Genomic DNA, 22,912 nt, shown 5'->3' with positions numbered 1-22,912 from the left:
CGGCCAGCTAAACTGAAAGCAATGTGGAGCGCTGGGCTCGAACAGGCAAGCCCAGCGTCTCCGTCATTCGTAGCGAGCGCCTTGCCCACTACGCCACGTAGCCGCCCATGTGTTTAAGGCATGTTATAGTCACAGTAACGTTCAACAGTGTAGCATTACAGACCAAGTCAGACCAAGATCCTCCGTTCCGCCGCTTAAGAAGCCGAGCAGAGGACCCAAATCTGGGGCCGGCCTTCGTAAAATTGTCAGCTAACCCCCATAGCATTAACAGACCACTAGTGCTCGCAAGCAAAACATTACTCACCCAGCTCGGAAGCAACCAGTTTCTCACAACAGCCGGTGCCTCCCACAGTCCAGCTGTATGACCGGAGGCTCAATACCTATTCAGCCGCAGCAAGGAGGACTGCAGGTGGGGAGTATATCAGCGGCGCGAGCCCCTAATACGAAAATCTAATCTAATCTTCCAGACACTCCAGTGACGAAGACAATATCGCTGTATTTTCTCGAAAATAGTGAGAGAGAAAATAAAGATATAATGTCAACGTATCTCCTTGTCTTCTGTTTTCCTCTCTTCAGCTAAATACTTTCTTTCCCGTTTCAAGTGATGGTATACAGGTCACTTCTTATTGGGGTGAAATTTGAGAAGGAGATGTGTGTGGCCCCACCCCTGCTTATGTAGGAAGCAGATGGGGGTGTGGTCAGACGGATGTTGGTATGTAAAGGTACATTTTGAAATTTTATTCAGTGCATATACACTGGAGCGAGATATGTGCAATATGACACTGAGCGGAAGCTAGTATGATATAGAACTGAGTTTAACTAAAGGGACTTAACGGCAAGTTATTAGTGATTTGATTCATGAGAACTGAGTTTAACTAAAGGGGCCGAACAACAAGTTATTAGTGATTTGATTCATGAGAACCGAGTTTAACTAAAGGGACTGAACAACAAGTTATTAGTGATTTGATTAAGAAGAACTGAGTTTAACTAAAGCAGATGATTGTTGTTTTGGCAGTGACCAATGCGGTTTAGCCAACACAACAGAAACCTAGAGAAGCCTCTGAAGTTTGGAACCATGAATGCGTGTTGTGTTCTAATTGAAACACTTTAGTTAAGATTGATGTAATGCGCATTTCTCCACACTTACAAAATATTTATTGACACAAACATATATGCAAAATCCTTGACAATACACAATTCTATTAACAAATCAATTATGACCAGACATGGTCAAGAACACAAGTTATGTACAATACAGGCATCGCTGATCCAACCTGTAAACAGACTTAAAGGAACACGGCAACATTTGGGGAAATAAATTAGCTTACAGTCTTCTCCAGAGAGAGACAAGAAGATAGATACCAGTTTCCTCTCTGTGCGTTTAACCGGCACTGTCCGCTTCCATTCATTGTGCTAAGCTAGGCTAACGTGCAGCCAGATAGCTTTCTACTAAACACACAGAGAGGAAACTGGTATCTATCTTCTGCTGAGTGAGAACACAGAGGGAAGAGCGAGAGGCCAGATTAGTTGATTTAATCAACAAATGTTCTATATCAATCTAAAATGACGTATCCCACATTATTGTCCGTTCACAAACTAATGCAATCGTGCAGATTGAAGCTATCGTTTATGTAGAGATAATGCATACGATTAGATTACCGTGATGCCAGAGATGTGCTTATCATTTCCTGGTAAAAACCAAAGTCTTTAAGAAAAGAAAAGAAAAAGGCCTAGACATTAACGATGTTTCCTTGCCAACAATGCAGACGTTCAGTGCCCACTTGACATGGCACCAAAATTCTATTTAAGTGAATCTGCATTACTGCCATTTAGGGAAAAGAGTGATGGGAATCGGGGAAACGCATTGCAGAATAAATTGGAGCCTCTAGGTGGCGGTAGAGAACAGTCAATTACCCCTACACATGTTGTAGAAGAAGACCACCGGCCTCACATGGCGTCGGGTCGGGAACGGGATCTTTCGGAAGTGCACACTCTATGCATATCAATATCAACGGGACAGTCCTGCCTCCCGTAGCAGTAAGAATCATCCATGCAGCCCTGGGAGGTCATCTACAGTATGTGGCTGATGTTTACATTCCGTGACTGGTCTAGCTGATCTGTGGGCTCATCACCAGTAGCCAGTCTATGGTCTCCTCCAGGAATCTCATGTTGTAGTGCGATGCGATGTTACGGAACACTTTAACTTGCTGAGAGAAGCTCTGTGAACGAGATAAAATGGGGAATGAGAACACTGTCAACTGTGGAAAAACGTTGTGTATTTATCATCGAATACAACATATGGTGCGTCTACTCACTTTGAGTGCGAACGTGAGGTCAAAGCCTCCAGCGCACTGGCAGTAGATTGGCATGTTGGCCTCCTTCACCCCTTTACACTTAGTACACGCCTGCAATGACACATTGAGACTCAGCACGGCGATGCTCCCAGTAAGAGATCACTTAACTCTCATTTATTTGTTAATCAATTAATCAATCAAACAAACGAGAGTGGGCAGTCCACCACTCTTTTTTTCCCCTTTCGTGTGACAGAGTGCACTGGAGGCGTGTGTAAACATGCCCCCGTGCTTCAATTTGATTGGTCTATACAATCTTCCTCGAAGCATACCGCCTGTCAATAAAAGGTCAGACTCATTACAACTTTGCCAAAAACCTGAAAAGTGAAACGTAACGCCGGATGGAATATAAACTGTGAAAATGGGACTTTGCATAGTTTATACGAGGTGGGACATTTATATAGCTTGTCGATTATAGAACAGAAAACTCTTATTTGGGTGGAAATGTGAATATAAACAAACGCGTGCCGTTTACAAGAAAACTCTAAAGGAATATATTGAATTACATTTACACGTGGCAGACCGGCTGGTGTGGTGCTAGAAGGCCGTTATATCTCGGCCAAGGTACCGGGGCACATGCCCATATTAGGAAGTCCGGCAAGACTCCCGGCTAAGCAGAGCGCATCAGCCAGAAGCGACGGGACAGGTGAGCACAATCAGAGCGTGATTAAGCGCGATAGAATAGCAAGACAGAGTGAGAGAATAGAGGAAGTAGCTACGGTGAAACCTGGGAGAGGAAGAAGGAGAGAGAAGTAAGTGGAAGAGGAGAGCTAGAGAGAAGAGGAGAAGATTGCCGTCTGTGTGACCCAATGCTGTGTATGACTGTTTTTGGAAGTAGATCCCCGCTGTGTGCCCGACCCTTTGACTGTTACATCCCGAGTCTGTCACAATATATATATATGTATATATTATTTTATAATCATATCTCTTGTGCGGGTGGCTACGTGGCGTAGTGGGCAACGCGCTCGCCACGAATGCGGAGACGCTGAGCTCGCCTGTTCGAGCCCAGTGCTCCACATTGCTTTCAGTTTAGCTGGCCGTCCGCACTAATACACATTGGCCGTATTAGGGGGTGGGAAACTGATGGGTGGGGATCGGACGTTGTGGACAGCGACTCCTACAGGTCGGTTGGTGCGCCTGCGCAGTAGAATCAGGAAGTGTCGGGGGCAGCGTGAGCCTCCCACGCGTTACTCCTCGCCACTGAGAGATCGAGCTGCGCAGGTGAAAAGATGTGACTGCTGTTACCTCAAGTACCGGAGGGGACTTGTGCTATGTATGACTTAGTCCACATTGCAGCCGGCTTGTGGGAGGCAAGAAACAGCGTTCGTGACAGGGGAGGGTTGAATTGGATGATACGAAATTGGGATGGGAGAAAAATATAGAAAAAAATGGGAGAAAAAGTGGATCAAAAAAAAAATCATATCTCTTGTGCTGGCACAAGCACTGACATAGCGTGGAGTGGAGGGATACCACATAATACATGTAATAATGGAGATATGTTGGTTAACCACAACACACAATCTCTGGGCAGCAAGTGATGACTCTTCGCAGACGTCACAGTGGCCACGTAACAAAACAAAACCGTGGCCAAAACGGTTGTTCCGATTGGACAACAGAGATTGATCTACATTTACAGTCATTTAGCTGACGCTTTTATCCAAAGCGACTTACAAGTTCTGTACGACAAGTCATCAGGAAGGGCACAACTCTATCAGCTGAGTAACAATGTTCATCAAAGTGTTGAGTGCTACAGTGTAGGTTAGTTTATTAGGACAAGTGCATGACAATAAGGTTAGTTAGGGTTAGATTATATATCAACACATTGACCGCCGGGGGTTGTGCCCATCTTATACCACTCTCTGCCACCGTTAAAAGCCTATGGAGATGTTTACCTTCTTTGCAGGGCTATAACTTTTTAAATTGTATTGCTATATTGACATTACTATGGCCCATTCAACATCGATTATCTATCGTTCAGGATGTGGGAACGTTATACTTTTTCATTCATACATTGTTGTGTTAATACCTTCGAGAATATAAGTATGTTTTTAATCTTTTCTGCTGTAATTCCAAAAACAGTAGTTATAGGCCCTGACGCATATGATAGATTATCGATTGGCGTTTCTTTCCCATAAACGCTATATTAAAAAATTCAAATGTATATGATCGGTATACATTATGCTTCATCATGCGTGGAGGAAAGGGGGGGTCGTTTATAATTCCTTGATAATCAGTAACGGCTTTATGTAGTATGGGTGGATATATTGATCAGACTGTTTGCAAACAAGGAAATGCACAATCGGGTTGAAAATAACGTTACTGCACTCTTACCGTGCGCCGATGAGACTGGCGGAGAAAGATCCCAATTATTCGACGCCGATCACCTAGATCCATTTCCGGTTTGCATGGCGCAATAAACACCAAAATCATGTCGATTATTGCGTTATGGCAGCGATCCATGTACTATAGTGTCCGTCAGGAGTCCCGTAGCGAGATGTGACTGCCGGAGGAATTTCCTCGACGCACCGATGACAACATCCGGTTTTTGAGTGTGTAACTCGCCCGACCATCCACCAGGCGGCGGTATTGAGCCGTTGCAGTCCCATTTCGGGTCCCGCTAGGGCAGTGGTTCCCAAAGTCGGGTCGCGACCCAAAGGTGGGGCGCGAGCAGCCACGGGAGGGCCGCGAGATGATTAAAAAAAAAAAAAAAAAAAATTGTGTCAGGCCACTGAACTTAGAAGCAGGCCAGGACAGTGTTTCTAGTTGTATTCTAAAATTCTATTCTATTGTATTCTAAAATGTGACTATATGGTTTTATATTAACTTAATAAATAAACAAAAACGAAAAATCTACTTATTTCAACGAACATTTCAAACTAAATAACAGATTATGCACATAAAACGCTGAAAACAACCGAAGCAACAATAGTATTATAACACTTTGATCGCCGGGGTTAAATTCATAATTATTTACCATCCCTCGCCAGCCCTATTTAACATGGAGAAGTTCCCCTTCTTTGCAGGGCTATAACTTTTTAAATTGTATTGCTAAATTGACATTACTATGGCCCATTCAACGTCCTATATCTATTGTTCAGGGTGTAGCAACGTTATACTTTTTCATTCACATATTCATACTAAAATACGGTCTAAAGTATAAGTATGTTTTTATCGTTTTCTGCAGCTTTCTCCAGAACTTGATTTATAGCCCCAAATGCATTATATTGATGATGAAATACAGTTTGGTAAGAATCTGTGCGAGATAAAAAATTTCAACTGGACGTGCTTCTAGGAGTTACTACGTATGATCTGATGATGACCGGATGGGGGGGGGGTCGTTTATAATTCCGTGGCCAACGTTGGATGATTCATCTAGTGTGGGTGATATGATCATTAGAGCAGTTAGTATCGAAGACGTTAAAAAATAACGCTGAAACTCACCGTAGCCTCCTCGCGCCGTTGGGAGATGAGCGTGGAACAGAAATGTTTCTATTATGGGATGTACAAATATCCGATCCATTTCCAGGTTGTATAATAGTATATACGTCTAAATCATGTTGTTTATCGAGTTATTGGTAACGGATTGCTATCCGTTGTGATCAGCTCGAGTCCTGGGACTATTAGCGAGTGATCGGACCGAATTGAAATGAGCACCAGCTTCCACTTCCTGTTTCTGCCCTGGGCGATCCGCCGATCGGCCACCAGATGGCGCTCTTGAACCGTTGGAGAGTTGAGAGGGGCTCAACAGTACATCTCATGTCTCCGGGGGAGAAATATGATTTCGATCACAGATTTTTGAAATATTGATATCAAAGACGCTGTCCAGCGTCTTCGGCAGAATGAGCATGGCGGGGAAAGACGTGTTTCAGCGTTTTCGGCGATTAAAGTGTTAATGAGGCTATTATTATCATTATTATTTTGCAACAAGTTAGCCCTCTCATAAATAGCACATATAAATGAATAACTAACTTGAACTAACTTAAAAGGATTGAAGTGATATTTGGCTTAAAAAATCGGTCGCCTGGCCAAAAAAACGATGTGCATTGGGCCGCGGCTCTCTGACGCCTTATTTTCTGGGTCCCGGCCTGAAAAGTTTGGGAACCCCTGCGCTAGGGCACCGGGGGTTGGGTGGATGAATTACGAATGCCATGGCGAAAAAATTAAATATTGATCTAAAAAACGCTGTCCAAGGGGGGTCCTGAGGGGGGGGGGGGGGGGGGTGGGGGGGGGAAGGAGAAAGGAGGGGTGCAGAAGAGCTAGCAAGAGCATTTGTATGTATTGTAGTGTATCGTAATTATTATGTATATATCCTTTAATCTACATTTATTTTGATTTAAATACTAGACTATCATAGTCCTATGATTTATTGTAGATTTTTACTTTTAATGTTTGTGTGTCTAGTTTTATGCCATGTATCGTAATTATTATGTATATATCCTTTAATCTACATTTATTTTTATTTAAATACTGGACTATCATAGTCCTATGATTTATTGTGGATTTTTACTTTTAATGTTTGCGTCTAGTTTTATGGCATGTAAAAAAAAATTGAAAATAAAAAAAATTTGTTCACAAAAAAACGCTGTACAGCGATGTTGGCAGTCAACGCATGGCGGGCAATAACGCTGGAAAAATAAATAAAATAATTTAGATAATGGTTGAAGAAGTGCGTCTTTAGTCGACGGCGAAAGATTGGACCATTGTGGAATCTACGGAGAACCAAGTAGGAGTGTGTTGTGAGTGACCCACCAGATCCTGCAGCGTATAGCTCATCAGCTTCTTCTGCAGCGCCTCCACCAGGGACATCTCAATGGACTCAGTCTCATACTGGGTCTGGCAGTTGGAACAGAACCACTGGGGCAGAACCGAGCCATCCTGGAAGAGGAACAGGTATAAATACTGAGTAGAAACGCTCATTAATTTACAGATTCCTCCATATATACAGAGATCTGATCATGGAATGGACGAGGTGGATGTAGGGAGGAGTTTGATAGCAACTAAGGATGGGGGTGTGAATAATGAGAAGAGTGGTTTTTGAGGGTGCTCGCATCTTTAGATTTTTTGTTATTATTTTATAGTTGGCACTAAATGCATCCACCAAAAGTGCCTGTTTGTGCCAATGAAACGGAAAACTTGCTTTGGAATTAGGGATGCTCGATATTGGCTTTTTTACCTATACCGATATTGTCCAACTCTTAATTTCCGATACCAATATCAACCGATACCGATATATGCAGGGTTTCCCCCCCCAAAAAACTGAATAATTTCAGGTAATTAACATTGCATATGTCTTGTTGTGGAATTAACATTATGCATACTTTTGACAATAAATAAAATCAGAATTTGTTCTTACTTGCTTGCCTGGCTAAATAAAGGTTATAGAAATGTAAAAATTTTTTTTTTTTTTTTTAAACAGATACCGATATTTTCCGATATCACATTTTAATGCCAATATCGGGCGATAATATCGGTAGGCCGATAATATCGGACATCCCTATTTGGAATTTCACTCTGAAATCCTGCGAGGCTTGAGTTTGTTGTTGGAAGCTGTGGAGCATGGATAGTCCACGCGTTACCACGAAAGGTTTGTTAGCTTAGCGTTATCCAAAAGATCAAAACAGCGGCTTGTGTTTGTGAAATTCCAAATTGTGCCAACACCATGTAGCTCACTTGACTTGGAGACTTGTGTGACTGGGAGACTCATGTGACTTGTGTGAGTTGGAGACTTGTGTGACTGGGAGACCTGTGAGACTTGGAGACTTGTGTGTCTGGGAGACTTGTGTGACTGGGAGACTCGTGACGTGTGTCTGGGAGACTTGTGTGACTGGGAGACTTGTGTGTAGGGATGGGAATTGATAAGATTTTATCGATACGATTCCCTTATCAATTCTGCTTATCGATTCGATTCTTTATCGATTCCTGCTTTATAATTTAGATACATAAAATTGGAAATGCAACAGAACTAAGCTGGTTAGAATAACAACATGCAACTTGACATTTCTGATTGTCATTTATTGTTGAGCCCCCATGTCAGAAAAATACAAAAACTGTAAACAAAAAAATTAAATATAGCCTACAAATGTATGAGATTCTCTTAAAATTTATTTATTTTTTGAATTATTTTTATTCTTAAACTAATTTAATCTATTGAATAACGACCCGTTGAATGTAACTACAGTTCAATATCTTAAACTAATCTATTGAACCGTAGTTGCATTCAACAGGTCGTTATTCCTCTGACTTCTGTCGCGCACACACACACACACGTTTGTATGTTGCACGGTACCTACTAGTAAACAGTCAACCCTCCGTCTCTTATTATATGTGAACTAAAGAGTACAAGGTTTACACAACAGCCCCCACCCCTTTTTTTTTTATTTGTACCTGTACTACCTGCTGTCAGCTGTTATCTCTCTCTGTGTGTCTGTATGAGCCTGATTAGCCAGTGTCAGCTAGCGCCAGCTAGCGTTAGCCAGCGCTAGCTCCGTGGCTGTTAGGTTAAATGAATGACTCGGTTCTAAAGCATTCGAGTAGTTTTCAATCACTGCACTTAGAAACAGTCAAACAGCGGGAGCATTTCGGAAGCATATGACCAAAACCCAGGCAATTTCGAGCGTAAGGAATCAAATAGTCTGCCATGGCTACATGCTGATGCTAACGTTATTGTTTTGAAATGCGCAACTGTCGGAAAAACATGGCATCGATAGAGGAATCGATAGTCACGGAGGCATGCGATTCCAAGAATCGGACAATTAGGAACCGGCTCCCAACTGGAACCGGTTTTCGATTCCCATCCCTACTTGCGTGTCTGAGAGACTTGTGTGACTGGGAGACTCGTGACTTGTGTGACTTGGAGACTTGTGTGACTGGGAGACTTGTGTGACTGGGAGACTTGTGTGACTGGGAGACTTGTGACTGGGAGACTTGTGACTGGGAGACTTGTGTGACTTGTGTGACTGGGAGACTCGTGTGCAGACCCGGCGCCATGGGCGGGCATTAGGGGGCCGGGCCCGCCCACAGAGTCAGCTGTGCCCACCCTGGTAATTTTTTATTTTTTTTGGTCAATCAAAGTCAACTATCCAAATCCTTAGTCGGGGACAGCCCTAGTGGGCACTGATGTCAACAACAACACTACTAAAGCTAGCACGGCACTCTGTGAGAATTAGTTTTCTACCCTCAAAAACGTCTTTACAGAACATCGCCTTAGTATGCTTCATCGACGCACGGCCAATTTAATTCAGTTGGCATTTGAGAAGGACTTAACAAAAAAGTTCAGGAATGAGTGGAGGGCAGTGTTTTAAGAAGATTTCACTCTGTCCCCAAACGCTGCTTGCCGCTCTACTAATGATGGTGAGTAGCCTGTGGAGGAATTTTGTTTGCTTTTTTATGCACCTTATTTTTGTCAGTTCAGTTCAGTTTTCAGTGAATTCAGAAGTGTTGAATAAATGGAGACTTTTCAAAGATATAGAATAGAATAGAAATGTATTATCCTGAGGGAAATTTGACACTGCAAATCACTCAACATTTAGACAGAACAAGTCATGAATAAGAATAACAAAAAAATTGCCTAAGAATAGAATAAAATGAAATAGAATAAAAATAGAATAAAAGATATAAAAGAAATAAATGAAGTAAAAATATACTGAAGTCTACAGTAGGTGTAATATTGCACAGTGCTGTTTAAAAAGTAAGAGTCCAGGAAGATGGTAACTGTCACTCTGTGCTCAGTGATGCAGTGAGGCACAGTGATGCATTGTATAGTCTGATGGCTGTCGGAATGAAGGACTTCCTGTGCCGTTCAGTGCTGCATTTAGGTAGTGTGAGCCTATAACATGCTCCTCCTGTCAGCCAAGTCTGTGTATAGTGGGTGGGAGGGGTTTTCCCTGATGGCCTGGAGCTTAGCAAGGTTCCTCCTCTCCGCCACCCTCGCTAGAGTCCAGCTCCACCCCAACCATGCTACTGGCCTTCCTGACCATCTTATCCAGCCTGTTTGTGTCCCCTGCTCTCAGTCCGCTGCCCCAGCAGGTCTGTTATATATATCCGTTCAGTCTGTTTTTGTATAAGTGAATGTTCTTAAGATAGAGAGAAATTTGATTTTTAAATTGGCTCTCTGCTGTTTAGTTCAGCACCATGGGCAGCGCCAAGCAAGCCGCTGTCCCAGCTGAAACGTATAAAAGGGAACCTGTGTTGAAAAACCATTGTGCCCCCCCGAGAACATTTTATGCCCCCCCACTAATTTGTTTCTGCAGCCTGGTCGCCTATTCTTTATTCCCAGCGGAAGAGTGCTGCCGAGTGCTTCCGCGTTTTCCCTGATTGGCTGCGATACGCCCCGCGGCAGCCGCAGAGCGGCAGAGCTTGCAGCATTATGTAGCCGTAATCCCTGATGTTTTTCACTCGACGCTTAGCTCAACTGGTATGCCGCCGTGCTGTGGATCCTGCGGTCCGTTGGTGACAAGTTTGATTCCCTTAATTATTTTTTTTTTTAACGTGCATTCTTTCGCCGGTTAAGTTTAGGCATGTTAACTTTAAGCATTGTTTCGGAGTTGGTTATGGTTAAGTTTAGGCGCTGTTAAGGAGCTGGTTAAGGTTAGAGTTTGTCTTAGAGAATGGCAATATTCTTTCGGAGTTGGTTATGGTTAAGGTTAGGCATTGTTTCGGAGTTGGTTAAGGTTAAGGTTAAGGTTAGGCATTGTTTCGGAGTTGGTTAAAGGGGAACTCCAACATTTTGGGAAATTAGCTTATTTAACATCTTCCCTGGAGTTAGACAAGAAGATACATACCTTTTTTGTCTCTGTGCGTGCATTTTAGCTTTGGGAAGAGACGCTCCATTAGCATAGCTTAGCTTCATCACTGGAAGTGAGGCAGGACAGTAGCCTTACAGTGTATTGCAAGGTCTGACATTGACCAAACTTGATATGCATGACCTTGGTGGGCTCTAGGTCAACTCCTGAAAAGGAGGTCAATGTCAGACTTTGCAATCAAAAGTTAGGGGGCTAATAACCCTTGCCATAATTTCAGTGCGCCCCCTAACTTTTGATTGCAAGGTCTGACATTGCCCCCCTTTTCAGGAGTTGACCTAGAGCCCACCAAGGTCATGCATATCAAAGTTGGTCAATGTCAGACCTTGCAATACACTGTAAGGCACTGTAAGGCTACTGTCCTGCCTCACTTCCAGTGATGAAGCTAAGCTATGCTAATGGAGCGTCTATTCCCAAAGCTAAAATGCACGCACAGAGACAAAAAAGGTATGTATCTTCTTGTCTAACTCCAGGGAATAAGCTAATTTCCCAAAATGTTGGAGTTCCCCTTTAAGGTTAGAAGGGTTAAGTTTAGGCGCTGTTAAGGAGCTGGTTAAGGTTAGAGTTTGTCTTAGAGAATGGCAATAGACAGCCAATTTCCGCAATGCCGCTCTCTCGCGCTGCCGCGGTCACATGGGCGTCGCAGCCAATCAGGGAAAACGCGGAAGCACGCGACGCACTCTTCCGCTGGGAATAAGCTACACGCAGCCTGGTCTGCTCGTGTGACTGGGAGACGTGGTAAATACACAGGTCACAACATGTTTACAGGAACGTTTGGGAGTTGTATTTTGATTGTATTTGGAGTTTAGGCTGCCGGAGGACTATGATGGTCCAGTTCTACACTGCCATCATCCAGTCCATCCTCACCCTCTCCATCATCACCTGGTTCCCTGCAGCCACGGTCAGGGACAAGGCCAAGCTGCAGCGGGTGATACGATCAGCGGAGAGGGTGATCGGCTGCCCCCTTCCCTCCCTCGAGTCCCTACATTGCTCCAGGGCCTTGAGGAGGGCGAGGAAGATCATGGCAGACCCCGCCCACCCGGGTCACGACCAGTGGTGCAGTCGTAATATGGGAACTGGTTACACGCCACGCGCGCTCCCGCGCATACATGTTCCCTCAGTTGCGCACAGAACAGATGATTATTATGCATAACAATGGAGATCAAGCAGCCCCCCACCTTCTCGTAGGTTCCTATTATTATGCAAAGTCTAGGTGAGAAGTGCCGCCGGCCGGGTAGCTTTCTACAACGGCCGGGTACTTATCATTGCGCGCACTTCTGCCCTGAGTGACTACTAATAACACGCTGTGTAACCGCGTGTGTGCACGACTGCACCCCTGATCATGACCTCTTCACCATGCTCCCCCACGGCAGGGGGCTACGGCTGCCAAAGACATTAAAGTCCCGCCATAGACTCAGTTTCTTCCCCTCAGCAGCTCGCCTGGTAAACGAGTCAGGTGTCCCCAGTGGTGCAGTCCTAATATGGGAACTGGTAACACGCCACGCCACGTGCACGCGCGGGTACGTGCATGCGCACATAACTGATTTATACACACACACGCACGCACACACACACGCGCATATACGCAAGTGCAATCTTTCTATCATACAAGTTCTTCTTGCTCTCTATTTGTGTGAATGTGCGCGTGGAAAGCTGGCGCGCAGCACAGACGCTTGATTCAATATCATAAGCAGGTAGACCCCCATCACGAATTCCGAGCCACATTAGTATTCACCTCCACTGCCTGTGTCACACAGAATGAAGGGGGAGATGCATTCAGATAGCCAACACCCAGACACTTAGTCTACCTGCGCTTTTTGTTATGTAAAACGGTGGCCGGGTACTAGTCACAACGAATGGATACAGAGCATTTTTGTGTGCGCGTACACGCGAGTACACATCCGTGCGCGATCGCGCGTACTTCTGCCTCAGTGATCTGGTAACACGGCGTGTAACCGGGTGTGACCGCGACTGCACCACTGGGTGTCCCCCCTGCTCCCCCCCCCCCTCTATGGCGAGCTGCTAAGGCTGGACCTCTGGACTTGAACTGTGCTGCACTGTTTCCATGTCCCCTACCACTGCACTTTACGGTCTTATTGTTGTCTCACTGTTCTGTCCTGTTTTGCACTTACTTATTTATTTATCATTATTATTATTATGTTGTTCCTATTTGTGAAAATATCAATCATGCACTGTAATGTCAAATCACGTTCCATTTTGTACCTGTACAAAATGGTGAATAAAGAAATCTGAATCGGAGTATATTTCCTGACTGTAGTGAACTAGGCTAGATGTCTGCCCCACTTCCAGTGATGAAGCTAAGCTAGGCTAACGGTCCAGGCGTTCCCTAAGCCCAATGCATGCAGAGAGACAAAAAAGGTATGCATCTTCTTGTCCAACTCCAGGGAAGATGTTAAATACCGTACTTTTCGGACTATAAGCCGCACCTTTTTTCCCCATTTTTGACCCTGCGGCTTATATAACGGTGCGGCTTATATGTGACTCGACGTGACCAAACCCGAAAATGTAAAAATCTAAATATTGCTTTTTTGACTGTATTGAAATGTTATTTATCTGTTCCCTTACTTGCTAGACTTAATACAACTTGTAAATGAGTTAATTCTTGTTATTTGTCCGACAGTATTGTGTCCCAATGCTAATTACATATGGTAATTAAACATTAAAACACCTGCGGCTTATAGTCCAGTGCGGCTTATATATGTACACATCATTCAATTTAGCTGCTGCGGCTTATATTCAGGTGCGGCTTATAGTGCGAAAAGTACGGTAAGCTAATTTCCCAAAATGTTGGAGTTTTCCTTTAAGTGTTAACCTTCTGTAGTGTGGTAGTGAAAGGGTTTAACCCTTTGTTGTGTGACAGTGAAAGGGTTAAACAATTGCTCGAGCACTACTCTAGTAATGTTACAGCCACAGCCAGGGCTTTTCTCTCCCCTGTCTGTCAGCATGTCCCCATGCCCATACATGGTCTCTTTCCTGTTCCCATCTCACCATCAACCTACTCACCTGTGCCAGACGACACACCTGCCGGCTATCACCCAATCACCGAACCTGGATAACAGGCCTGCACCCCTGCCACTCCTCGTCCGAGTATTGTTTATGTCTCCCGTGGACCTCACCCCTCCGGCCTATACCTCGACCACGGACCCCCACCAGCTTGGACCCCCATGGACCTCACCTACTACACACCATCGGCCTGTCACTCCTTGTTCCCCAACTCTAGCTCCTCTAACGACCCCTGGACCCTTCACCCCCCCTCATGCTTCCATTAAACATTCTAAACCGCTCTATTCTCCTGTGCCTGTGTTCTGCTCCTGGGTTCTAGAAAACACCTTAACAAGTAATTCATGAGTACTCGATCTGGGGAAAGATCACTCTGGGCCTAATAGCCACTTAGGTAAGCTGAAAAAGTCAAGGGTCATCAACTAAGCTTTCAAGACAATACAGGAAGCAGGAAGGCTCCGTGTGTCAGCATGTGGTCAGAATGTCGAACAGCTGTTTAATACATAGCCGGTATCACTTTCACATTACAGATCCCTTCCCCCGGCGCTGAACTCTGACCTGCGCCACAGAGGGGTCCTTGCAGAGGTCGAGGTCACGGCAGAAATTGCATTGGTGGCAGATGACCTCTGGCAGGATGTAGGAGTGACATGGGTCATGGAACTGGGCGCTGTCAGAGAACTCCCCGACGTCCACCAGGCGCAGCAAGTCCCTCTTCAGCTTGTTCACCTGGTTCACAATGTTGGTGTCCAGAGACAGCACCTGCAGGGAGGGAGGGGAGGGGGGAGGGGGAGGTGAGGGAGGAATGAGGGAGCAGGGGTGTGATTGTTCAAATAAAACAACAATCAAACTCTAGGTCCTTTAGGCAATGATTCCATGCGTTATCAAATCTTGCATTTGAACCATGTCTCGATTCAACTGGACTCATTTTGACGGTTGTAGTAGGTAATAGGTATACATACAGTAATGATGAATCAGTCAACAATAATTGAAGATATGACATTAAAATATTACACAAAAGTAATAGCTCCCTGTATTCTATTTCATTTTTATTATTAAAATAATTAAACATGCATTAAAAAAGGTAAACATTGTTATGTAGAGTAATCATAAAAAATTAAAGACATCCAGAGCTTTTAGAAAGCTGTGGAATAAAAGTATTGCTTTTCCCCCCAAAATAGTTATTGATTAATGAATATATAATAAGAAAATAATAGGCAGGTCCAAAATCAATTATAATTTTGTATTATTATATATATTTTTAATACATGTATCCCTTCCCTACTATTGGATAAATGACAAGCCGGTGCTCTAGTCCGACATCTAGTGGCTGAATGTTATCTATAATAGCACCTTTAAATACAATTCATTTAGATTTTCAGATAGATGCAGTTGAATTTCTATTCACATTGGTGCATTGAGATTCTCTTTTCACTATAAACAACAGGGTAGACACAAGCTTAGTGGCTTAGAGATAAAAATACAGCATTGAACATAAATATCACAGTCATCCAGCAAGAACATTAACCCTTTCACTGCCACACAACAGCAGGTTAACCCTTTCACTGCCACACTACAGAAGGTTAACCCTTTACTATCACACTATAGTCGGTAGTGCGATAGTAAAGGGTTAACCTTCTGTAGTGTGGCAGTGAAAGGGTTAACAAATGCGAACATTCCACCAACACGTGGTCGTTTGTTTGGTCCAGTTTACCTGGCAGACATATTTGATGAACTCCAGAGCTGGGTTGTTGAGTGGCAGGTGGGAGCCGGGCAGGACGGGGAACATCTCCGAGGGCTGGCCCACACTCCTGGTGCCCGTTACCTTCTTCTGGATCTTCTGCGTGATGGTGAAGAAGTTCTGGGTCAGCTCGCTGGACACGTACTCCTGGGAGAAAGTGATCATACCTGGGGAGCAAACATCACCACCAGTCATGAGTACCAAGTGGACCAAGGAGACTCATCACTATATTGTGTCGTCAAGAGTTGTCCTCGCCGGCATCTCCACTGAGTGTTAGCGTCACTCAGTTGGGAAATCTTACATTTACTAATTATTTAGCCAACGCTTTTATCCAAAACGACTTACAAATTGTGAACAACAATTCACCATGAGGGGTACATCTCTGGCAGCTAAGGGCCAGTAACATTGTTCATCAAACAGTGTAGAACTTGGGTGTTACACTCAGAGTTCATAGTAGTTTAGACTAGACATATTAGCATGATAGGTAGTAATATAAGGATATTAACATAGTACACAGTAGTAAGGTACATCATAGTAAAAGACAGTAAGAAGGTTATTTATTTATTATTATAATTTTTTTTAATTTCAGATATTGATTGAGGAGGTGTGTTTTTAGTCTGTGGTGGGAACATTAGGCGTGTTTCAGCTGTCTGTGGTGGGAAGATTAGGCGTGTTTTAGCTGTCTGTGGTTGGAAGATTAGGCGTGTTTCAGCTGTCTGTGGTGGGAAGATTAGGCGTGTTTCAGCTGTCTGTGGTGGGAAGATTAGGCGTGTTTCAGCTGTCTGTGGTGGGAAGATTAGGCATGTTTCAGATGTCTGTGGTGGGAAGATTAGGCGTGTTTCAGCTGTCTGTGGTGGGAGGCTCGTTCCACCATTGTGGAGTGAGGATAGAAAATAGCCTGCTTCGCTTTCGATCTTATCAGTCGGTCGCCATCTTGTTCTTAAGTATTATCCACACCAATGGCTAAAACTTCAATCTGTGCCATTGATCGTTGACCAATTAGAGAGCCAGTCTTTGGCTGACTGCTAACTTATCCGGCAAGTTTGAACCAAATTGGAAAAGAAGTCTACAGTCTCTACACAAGTCTACACCCCCCCCCCCCCCCCCCACCCCCCCCCCCCAGGTGCAATATATTAACATAGGTAACTGAACCAGTCTCCTCCCGACAGTAACTCACCTGGAAGAGCGCTCAGGTCTCCCGTCACCTGCTGGGAAGCCTGGCTGCCTCCCCGCCTCTTGACTGGCGTCGTTCCCGGAGCGTTCCTCCTCAACTCCTCCCTCATGCTGTGGTAGACGGCTGCGATGTAGGCTGGAGGAGGAGGAAGGTGTATAGAGGCACGAGGGTGACGCCAGAAGACAACACAATCAATGTGCAGCACAGACCGATTGACCTATATCAAGCCCTCTTTTCTTGATCCTCCAATCACGGACAGAGAAGCGACAGTTGTAATCGGAGGATCAATAAAAAAAGGGGGCGGGGCTTGCGATAGATCAACTTGAAAGTGGAGTAAAGAGAAAACTGTCGATGTGTAGTAATCACTACTTGTCCTCTTTCTAGGTGCTCTGACTAAATTAACACACAGAGGTTATAGAGGCACTCCTCTATAGACCCTAACAAATACCAGTACTAATAAAATACTAATACTGATGCTATTTAACAACTACATATAAGAATTAGACAATTGTGGGCGGCTACGTGGCGCAGTGGGCAAGGCGCTCGCAACGAATGCTGGAGACTAGGCTCGAACAGGATGCCTCCTGTTCGAGCCCCGCTCTCCACATTGCTTTCAGTTTAGCTGGTCGTCCACAGTAATACACATTGGCCGTATTACGGGGAGGGAAACTGAAGGGTGGGGATCGGGCGTTGTGGACAGCGACTCCTACAGGTCGGTTGGTGCGCCTGCGCAGTAGAATCAAGAAGCGACGGGGGCGGGGCCCCTCCAAAGCCCAGACCCCTGACGCTGAGAGATCAAGCTGCGCAGGTGAAAAGATGCGACGGCTGTTACCTCGAGTATCGGAGGGGACTTGTGCTATGTATGACTTAGTCCACATTGCAGCCGGCTTGTGGGAGGCAAGAAACAACGTTCGAAGACAGGGGAGGGTTGAATTGGCGATATGAAAAATTGGGATGGGAAAAAAATAGAAAATAAGAGAAAAAGTGGATCAAAAAAAGAATTAGACAATTGTAAAAGGAAAGAGTTGTGTATTTACCAGAGACGATCATGAGGAAATACTTCTGGCAGGAGGCGGTCTGGGGCAGGTACTGCATGATGTTCCAGCTGCTCTCAATCAGGTCCTCCACCTCGTCCGTCTCTCCGTCTCCATCCTCGTTTTCCTCAACGGCTTCCTCTTCGTCCTCGCTGCCATCTTCCTCTCCGTCCGCTCTTTTTTTCTTCTTCTGTGAAGCTCCATCCTGAAAGAACAGGAAGCAGGTTCAACATCTAGAGCAGAAAAGGTTCCAACGAGTTAGAACACACACACACACACACACACACACACACACACACACACACACACCCACACCCACACCCACACCCACACCCACACCCACACCCTCCATGGCAAATTTCAGCCTCCTAGGGCGAAACCAGTGGCGGCTAGAGTAGAGAAATATTTGTGGACCAACCAACTGACCGACAGAGTGACCGGATCGCAGCTAAAAAGGACAAAAATAGAATCTATAGAAAATTACGAAACATTTCATTGGTGGCAGTTAAGTGTTCTAAAGTCCATCTAGTCTCATGGAAATACAAAAGATAATTTCATTCAGAAGCACTACGACTGTTGGAAATGCTCTATAACACTGCTTTGAAGTGCTGCTTCAGCTACACTTCAATATGCATTCACAATGAAAAATAAAGTAAGTGTGTAAATGTTAAATAGTCTGGGGGCTTTTTTGGGGATGAAAATTTAATCGTTCAGATACACCGATCAAAATCGCTAAAACAATCCTAGGATGAATAGAATAGAACAATCGCTAGTAGCAGCTCTAACACAGGGGTTCCCAAACTTTTCAGGCCAGGGCCCAGAAAATAAGGCGTCAGAGAGCCGCGGCCCAATGCACATCGTCGGGCTTTTTTCTTCTTTTTTTTTTGCCAGGCGACCGATTTTTTAAGCCAAATATCACTTCAATCCTATTAAGTTAGTTCAAGTTAGTTATTCATTTATATGTGCTATTTATGAGAGGGCTAACTTGTTGCAAAATAATAATGATAATAATAATAGCCTCATTAAAATACTATTGTTGCTTCGGTTGTTTTCAGCGTTTTATGTGCATAATCTGTTATTTAGTTTGAAATGTTCGTTGAAATAAGTAGATTTTTCGTTTTTGTTTATTTATTAAGTTAATATAAAACCATATAGTCACATTTTAGAATACAATAGAATAGAATTTTAGTATACAACTAGAAACACTGTCCTGGCCTGCTTCTAAGTTCAGTGGCCTGACAAAAAAAAAAAAAAAAAAAAAAAAAAAAAAATAAAAAAAATATTTATTTTAAATTTTTTTTATTTTTTTTTTATTTTTTTTAAATCATCTCGCGGCCCACATGTGGCTGCTCGCGGCCCACCTTTGGGTCGCGACCCTGACTTTGGGAACCACTGCTCTAACACACACACACGAGTGATGACAATGCCCCCTTTGTACTTCAAAATACCAATAAGAAAGAAAGCAGAAGGAGAGAGCAGCACCACTGTATGTATATTTCTCTCCCACCCACCCACCCCGTCCTAATGTACAGTTTCCTCCCCATCATATGTATATAACCTCTATTAGGATCTATGGGTAACAGTACTGTATATTTGCATATCGTATATATGTCACAAATGTAACAGTACCTGTATGTCATGTATGTCCCTATGCCATAAATGTCATGATGTCATGTATGTTGTGTATGTCATAAATGTCACTATGAATTGAAAATGGGGGACCCTGATGTAAACAAGACGAAAGTCTTTCTCTGGTCTACATCCCCTTAACAATTGTGTGTATTGAGCCGTACTGTATTGTACCCATTCTGCAATCTGTTAAATAAAGTTTTCATTCATTCATTCTAACACACACACGAGTGATGACGATGCCCCCTTTGTACTTCAAAATACCAATAAGAAAGAAAGCAGAAGGAGAGCGCAGCACCTCTCCACACAGGATGCTGGGGGGCAGCTTGCCCTTCACTCCTCCGAAGTTAACCGGGTCCATCCACAGCAGGAACTCCCAGCAGCGGGAGAACGAGATGGACAGGGAGTGGAAGATCTCCTTCGAATGGATGCTAGACGAGGAGACGGTAAGAGACTTAAATCAATTCAGGTAGACCCTAGGCCAGGAGGTACACCGAACATGAAGGTATCCCATCAAGGATCCGTGCAAAAGGTATGGATTTTTACTATACTGTCGTCCACGATACTAACCCATGGTAAAACATCTAACCTCTTGGTGATGTATTCTACGTAACCAACCGATGGTAAAACGTCTCACCTCTTGGTGATGTATTCTACGTAACCGATGGTAAAACGTCTCACCTCTTGGTGATGTATTCTACGTAACCGATGGTAAAACGTCTCACCTCTTGGTGATGTATTCTACGTAAACCTATGGTAAAACGTCTCCTCTTGGTGATGTATTCTACGTAACCGATGGTAGAACGCCTCACCTCTTGGTGATGTATTCTACGTAACCGATGGTAAAACGTCTCACCTCTTGGTGATGTATTCTACGTAACCAACCGATGGTAAAACGCCTCACCTCTTGGTGATGTATTCTACGTAACCGATGGTAAAACGTCTCACCTCTTGGTGATGTATTCTACGTAACCGATGGTAGAATGCCTCACCTCTTGGTGATGTATTCTACGTAACCGATGGTAAAACGTCTCACCTCTTGGTGATGTATTCTACGTAACCGATGGTAAAACGTCTCACCTCTTGGTGATGTATTCTACGTAACCGATGGTAAAACGTCTCACCTCTTGGTGATGTATTCTACGTAACCGATGGTAGAACGCCTCACCTCTTGGTGATGTATTCTACGTAACAGATGGTAAAACGTCTCACCTCTTGGTGATGTATTCTACGTAACCAACCGATGGTAAAACGCCTCACCTCTTGGTGATGTATTCTACGTAACCGATGGTAAAACGTCTCACCTCTTGGTGATGTATTCTACGTAACCGATGGTAGAATGCCTCACCTCTTGGTGATGTATTCTACGTAACCGATGGTAGAACGCCTCACCTCTTGGTGATGTATTCTACGTAACCGATGGTAGAATGCCTCACCACTTGGTGATGTATTCTACGTAACCGATGGTAGAATGCCTCACCTCTTGGTGATGTATTCCACGTAACCGATGGCGTCGTCTATCCTGCGCTTCTTGGTGCCCAGGATGATCCTGTTGAAGTTCCCGTACACCACTGTGGAGCCCAGCCGCTTGAACTCTGCCACCAGCCTGCCGGCAGGATGAAAACAACCGGCGGGTGAGGAATAACATCCATGCTGTAATGTATTAATATATACTGTTCACGTTTTCAAAAGGGTAGAAATATACATACACAAATGATAATACACGTAATCAAAGATCGATTAAAACATCTATAATTGTTATGAATGTCCATAAAGAGAACAGCGAAAAAAGTTGTATCATATAATATTTTCTATTATACACACACATACATACACACACATATTCACATACACATATACATGACATTATATACATATATATACACAAAAAAACAAATAAACTAAACAAATCAAACAAACACAGATAATCAAATAAATAAGTGAAAGAACGACAACTAAAACAAACAACTATCCACCCCTAAACAACCGTATGTCACAGATGCACAGTGCAGTGGGAAATTATCTGTAAACCTTCTCCTTTTGTCAGTATTCCTCGTTCCCTTCTAATTTACTTTAATCAAAACATCATGAGTTGCATTTTAGTTGTAGATCCCAGGTCCGGGCGTCTACTAAAAAACTAAACCTAAAGAGTAGGGGGTTCCCCGACGTTCCTGGTCAAATTCCCAATCAGGTCTCTGACATCAAGGCCACCTAATCACCCCTTCCGCCTTAATTGGCTGATATCAATCCTCCTGAGCCGTTCAGCCATTGTGTAGTGCAGTGCTTCTCAAACTTTTTCTGTCAGGCCCCCCTTTGGCGGACCAAAATATCCCTGCCATGGCCTGCGCACCGTCAGAGCAAAAGCCCACACAGTTCTCCCATTTCAGTCCATGTTCTGTCAGGTAACTGTCAATAATTTTGAAGAGCTCATCAGCTGTCGCTCTGTTTTTGACATATTTGCAAAACAGCAGATCTTCACTCAGTGACTTGGAATTTACAAAGCGAACATAGGAAATAAGCAAACAGTCTTTATTGCTGTCAGTCTTTGACAAGGCAACACGGCATCATCCTCAAGGCTCAACTTGGCCCTATATTTTGTTTTCAGAGCGGTCATGGATGAAAAGCCAGCTTCACACAGATATGTGGTGCTGAATGGTATCAACACCTTAACTGCTGCATCATGAGATACTTGGTACTCAGCACCACACTCTGAAACTAGCTCTCCAGGTGGTATCAGATGAGATTTCAATGAGTTCTTCCAAGAGTTTGGATGGAGATGTGTCAGGAAGCTTTGTCTCAATGTTGTCTGTAAACTTTTTTTTTATAGAGAGTAACTTGGTGATCCTTTTCTGTGTTTTATTAAATAATGATTTTCAGATTTTGAGAAATGGTCAAACTTATCCAAATATGGTATTTTCATGGAGAACAGTGCAGCTGCAACAGATAGCACTTTAGTGATAATTATCTGTAATTTTTATTGAATTTTTTTTTAAATCTCAAGGCCCCCCCTGTCATGCCTTTGCGCCCCCCCTGAGAGAAACACTGGTGTAGTGTGATGTGTGCCGGGTGCCAGTGTATGGTAGTCATTGAGCCTGCATAGCCCAAGGTTTGGTACTACCAGTAGTGGTGAAGGAGGCTCTATGTTGTAAAGCGCTTTGAGTCTGAGA

At 43.9% G+C, this 22,912-nt stretch overlaps 1 protein-coding gene across 2 annotated transcripts in view; it reads right to left on the bottom strand.

The window, feature by feature from the left end:
• Window positions 1–1,259: 1,259 nt before the first annotated feature.
• The window catches only part of pole (polymerase (DNA directed), epsilon), a 93,582-nt gene continuing 71,929 nt past the window's right edge, over window positions 1,260–22,912 (bottom strand). For both annotated transcript variants that reach the window (XM_084323419.1, XM_084323420.1), the window contains 9 exons: window positions 21,226–21,351; window positions 20,044–20,176; window positions 18,120–18,321; window positions 17,086–17,217; window positions 15,882–16,075; window positions 14,729–14,929; window positions 7,101–7,226; window positions 2,316–2,405; window positions 1,260–2,219 (listed from right to left, as the gene is read on the bottom strand). In XM_084323419.1, coding sequence (XP_084179545.1) covers window positions 2,109–2,219; window positions 2,316–2,405; window positions 7,101–7,226; window positions 14,729–14,929; window positions 15,882–16,075; window positions 17,086–17,217; window positions 18,120–18,321; window positions 20,044–20,176; window positions 21,226–21,351 — 1,315 coding nt within the window. In that variant the 3' untranslated portion in view covers window positions 1,260–2,108. The remainder of the gene's footprint in view (window positions 2,220–2,315; window positions 2,406–7,100; window positions 7,227–14,728; window positions 14,930–15,881; window positions 16,076–17,085; window positions 17,218–18,119; window positions 18,322–20,043; window positions 20,177–21,225; window positions 21,352–22,912) is intronic.

This window comes from Notolepis coatsorum (assembly GCF_963971535.1).
Source record: "Notolepis coatsorum genome assembly, chromosome: 10".
NCBI lineage: Eukaryota > Metazoa > Chordata > Actinopteri > Aulopiformes > Paralepididae > Notolepis > Notolepis coatsorum.
The sequence above is the reverse complement of the archived record's forward strand: the minus strand, read 5'-3'. Positions and strand labels throughout refer to the sequence as shown.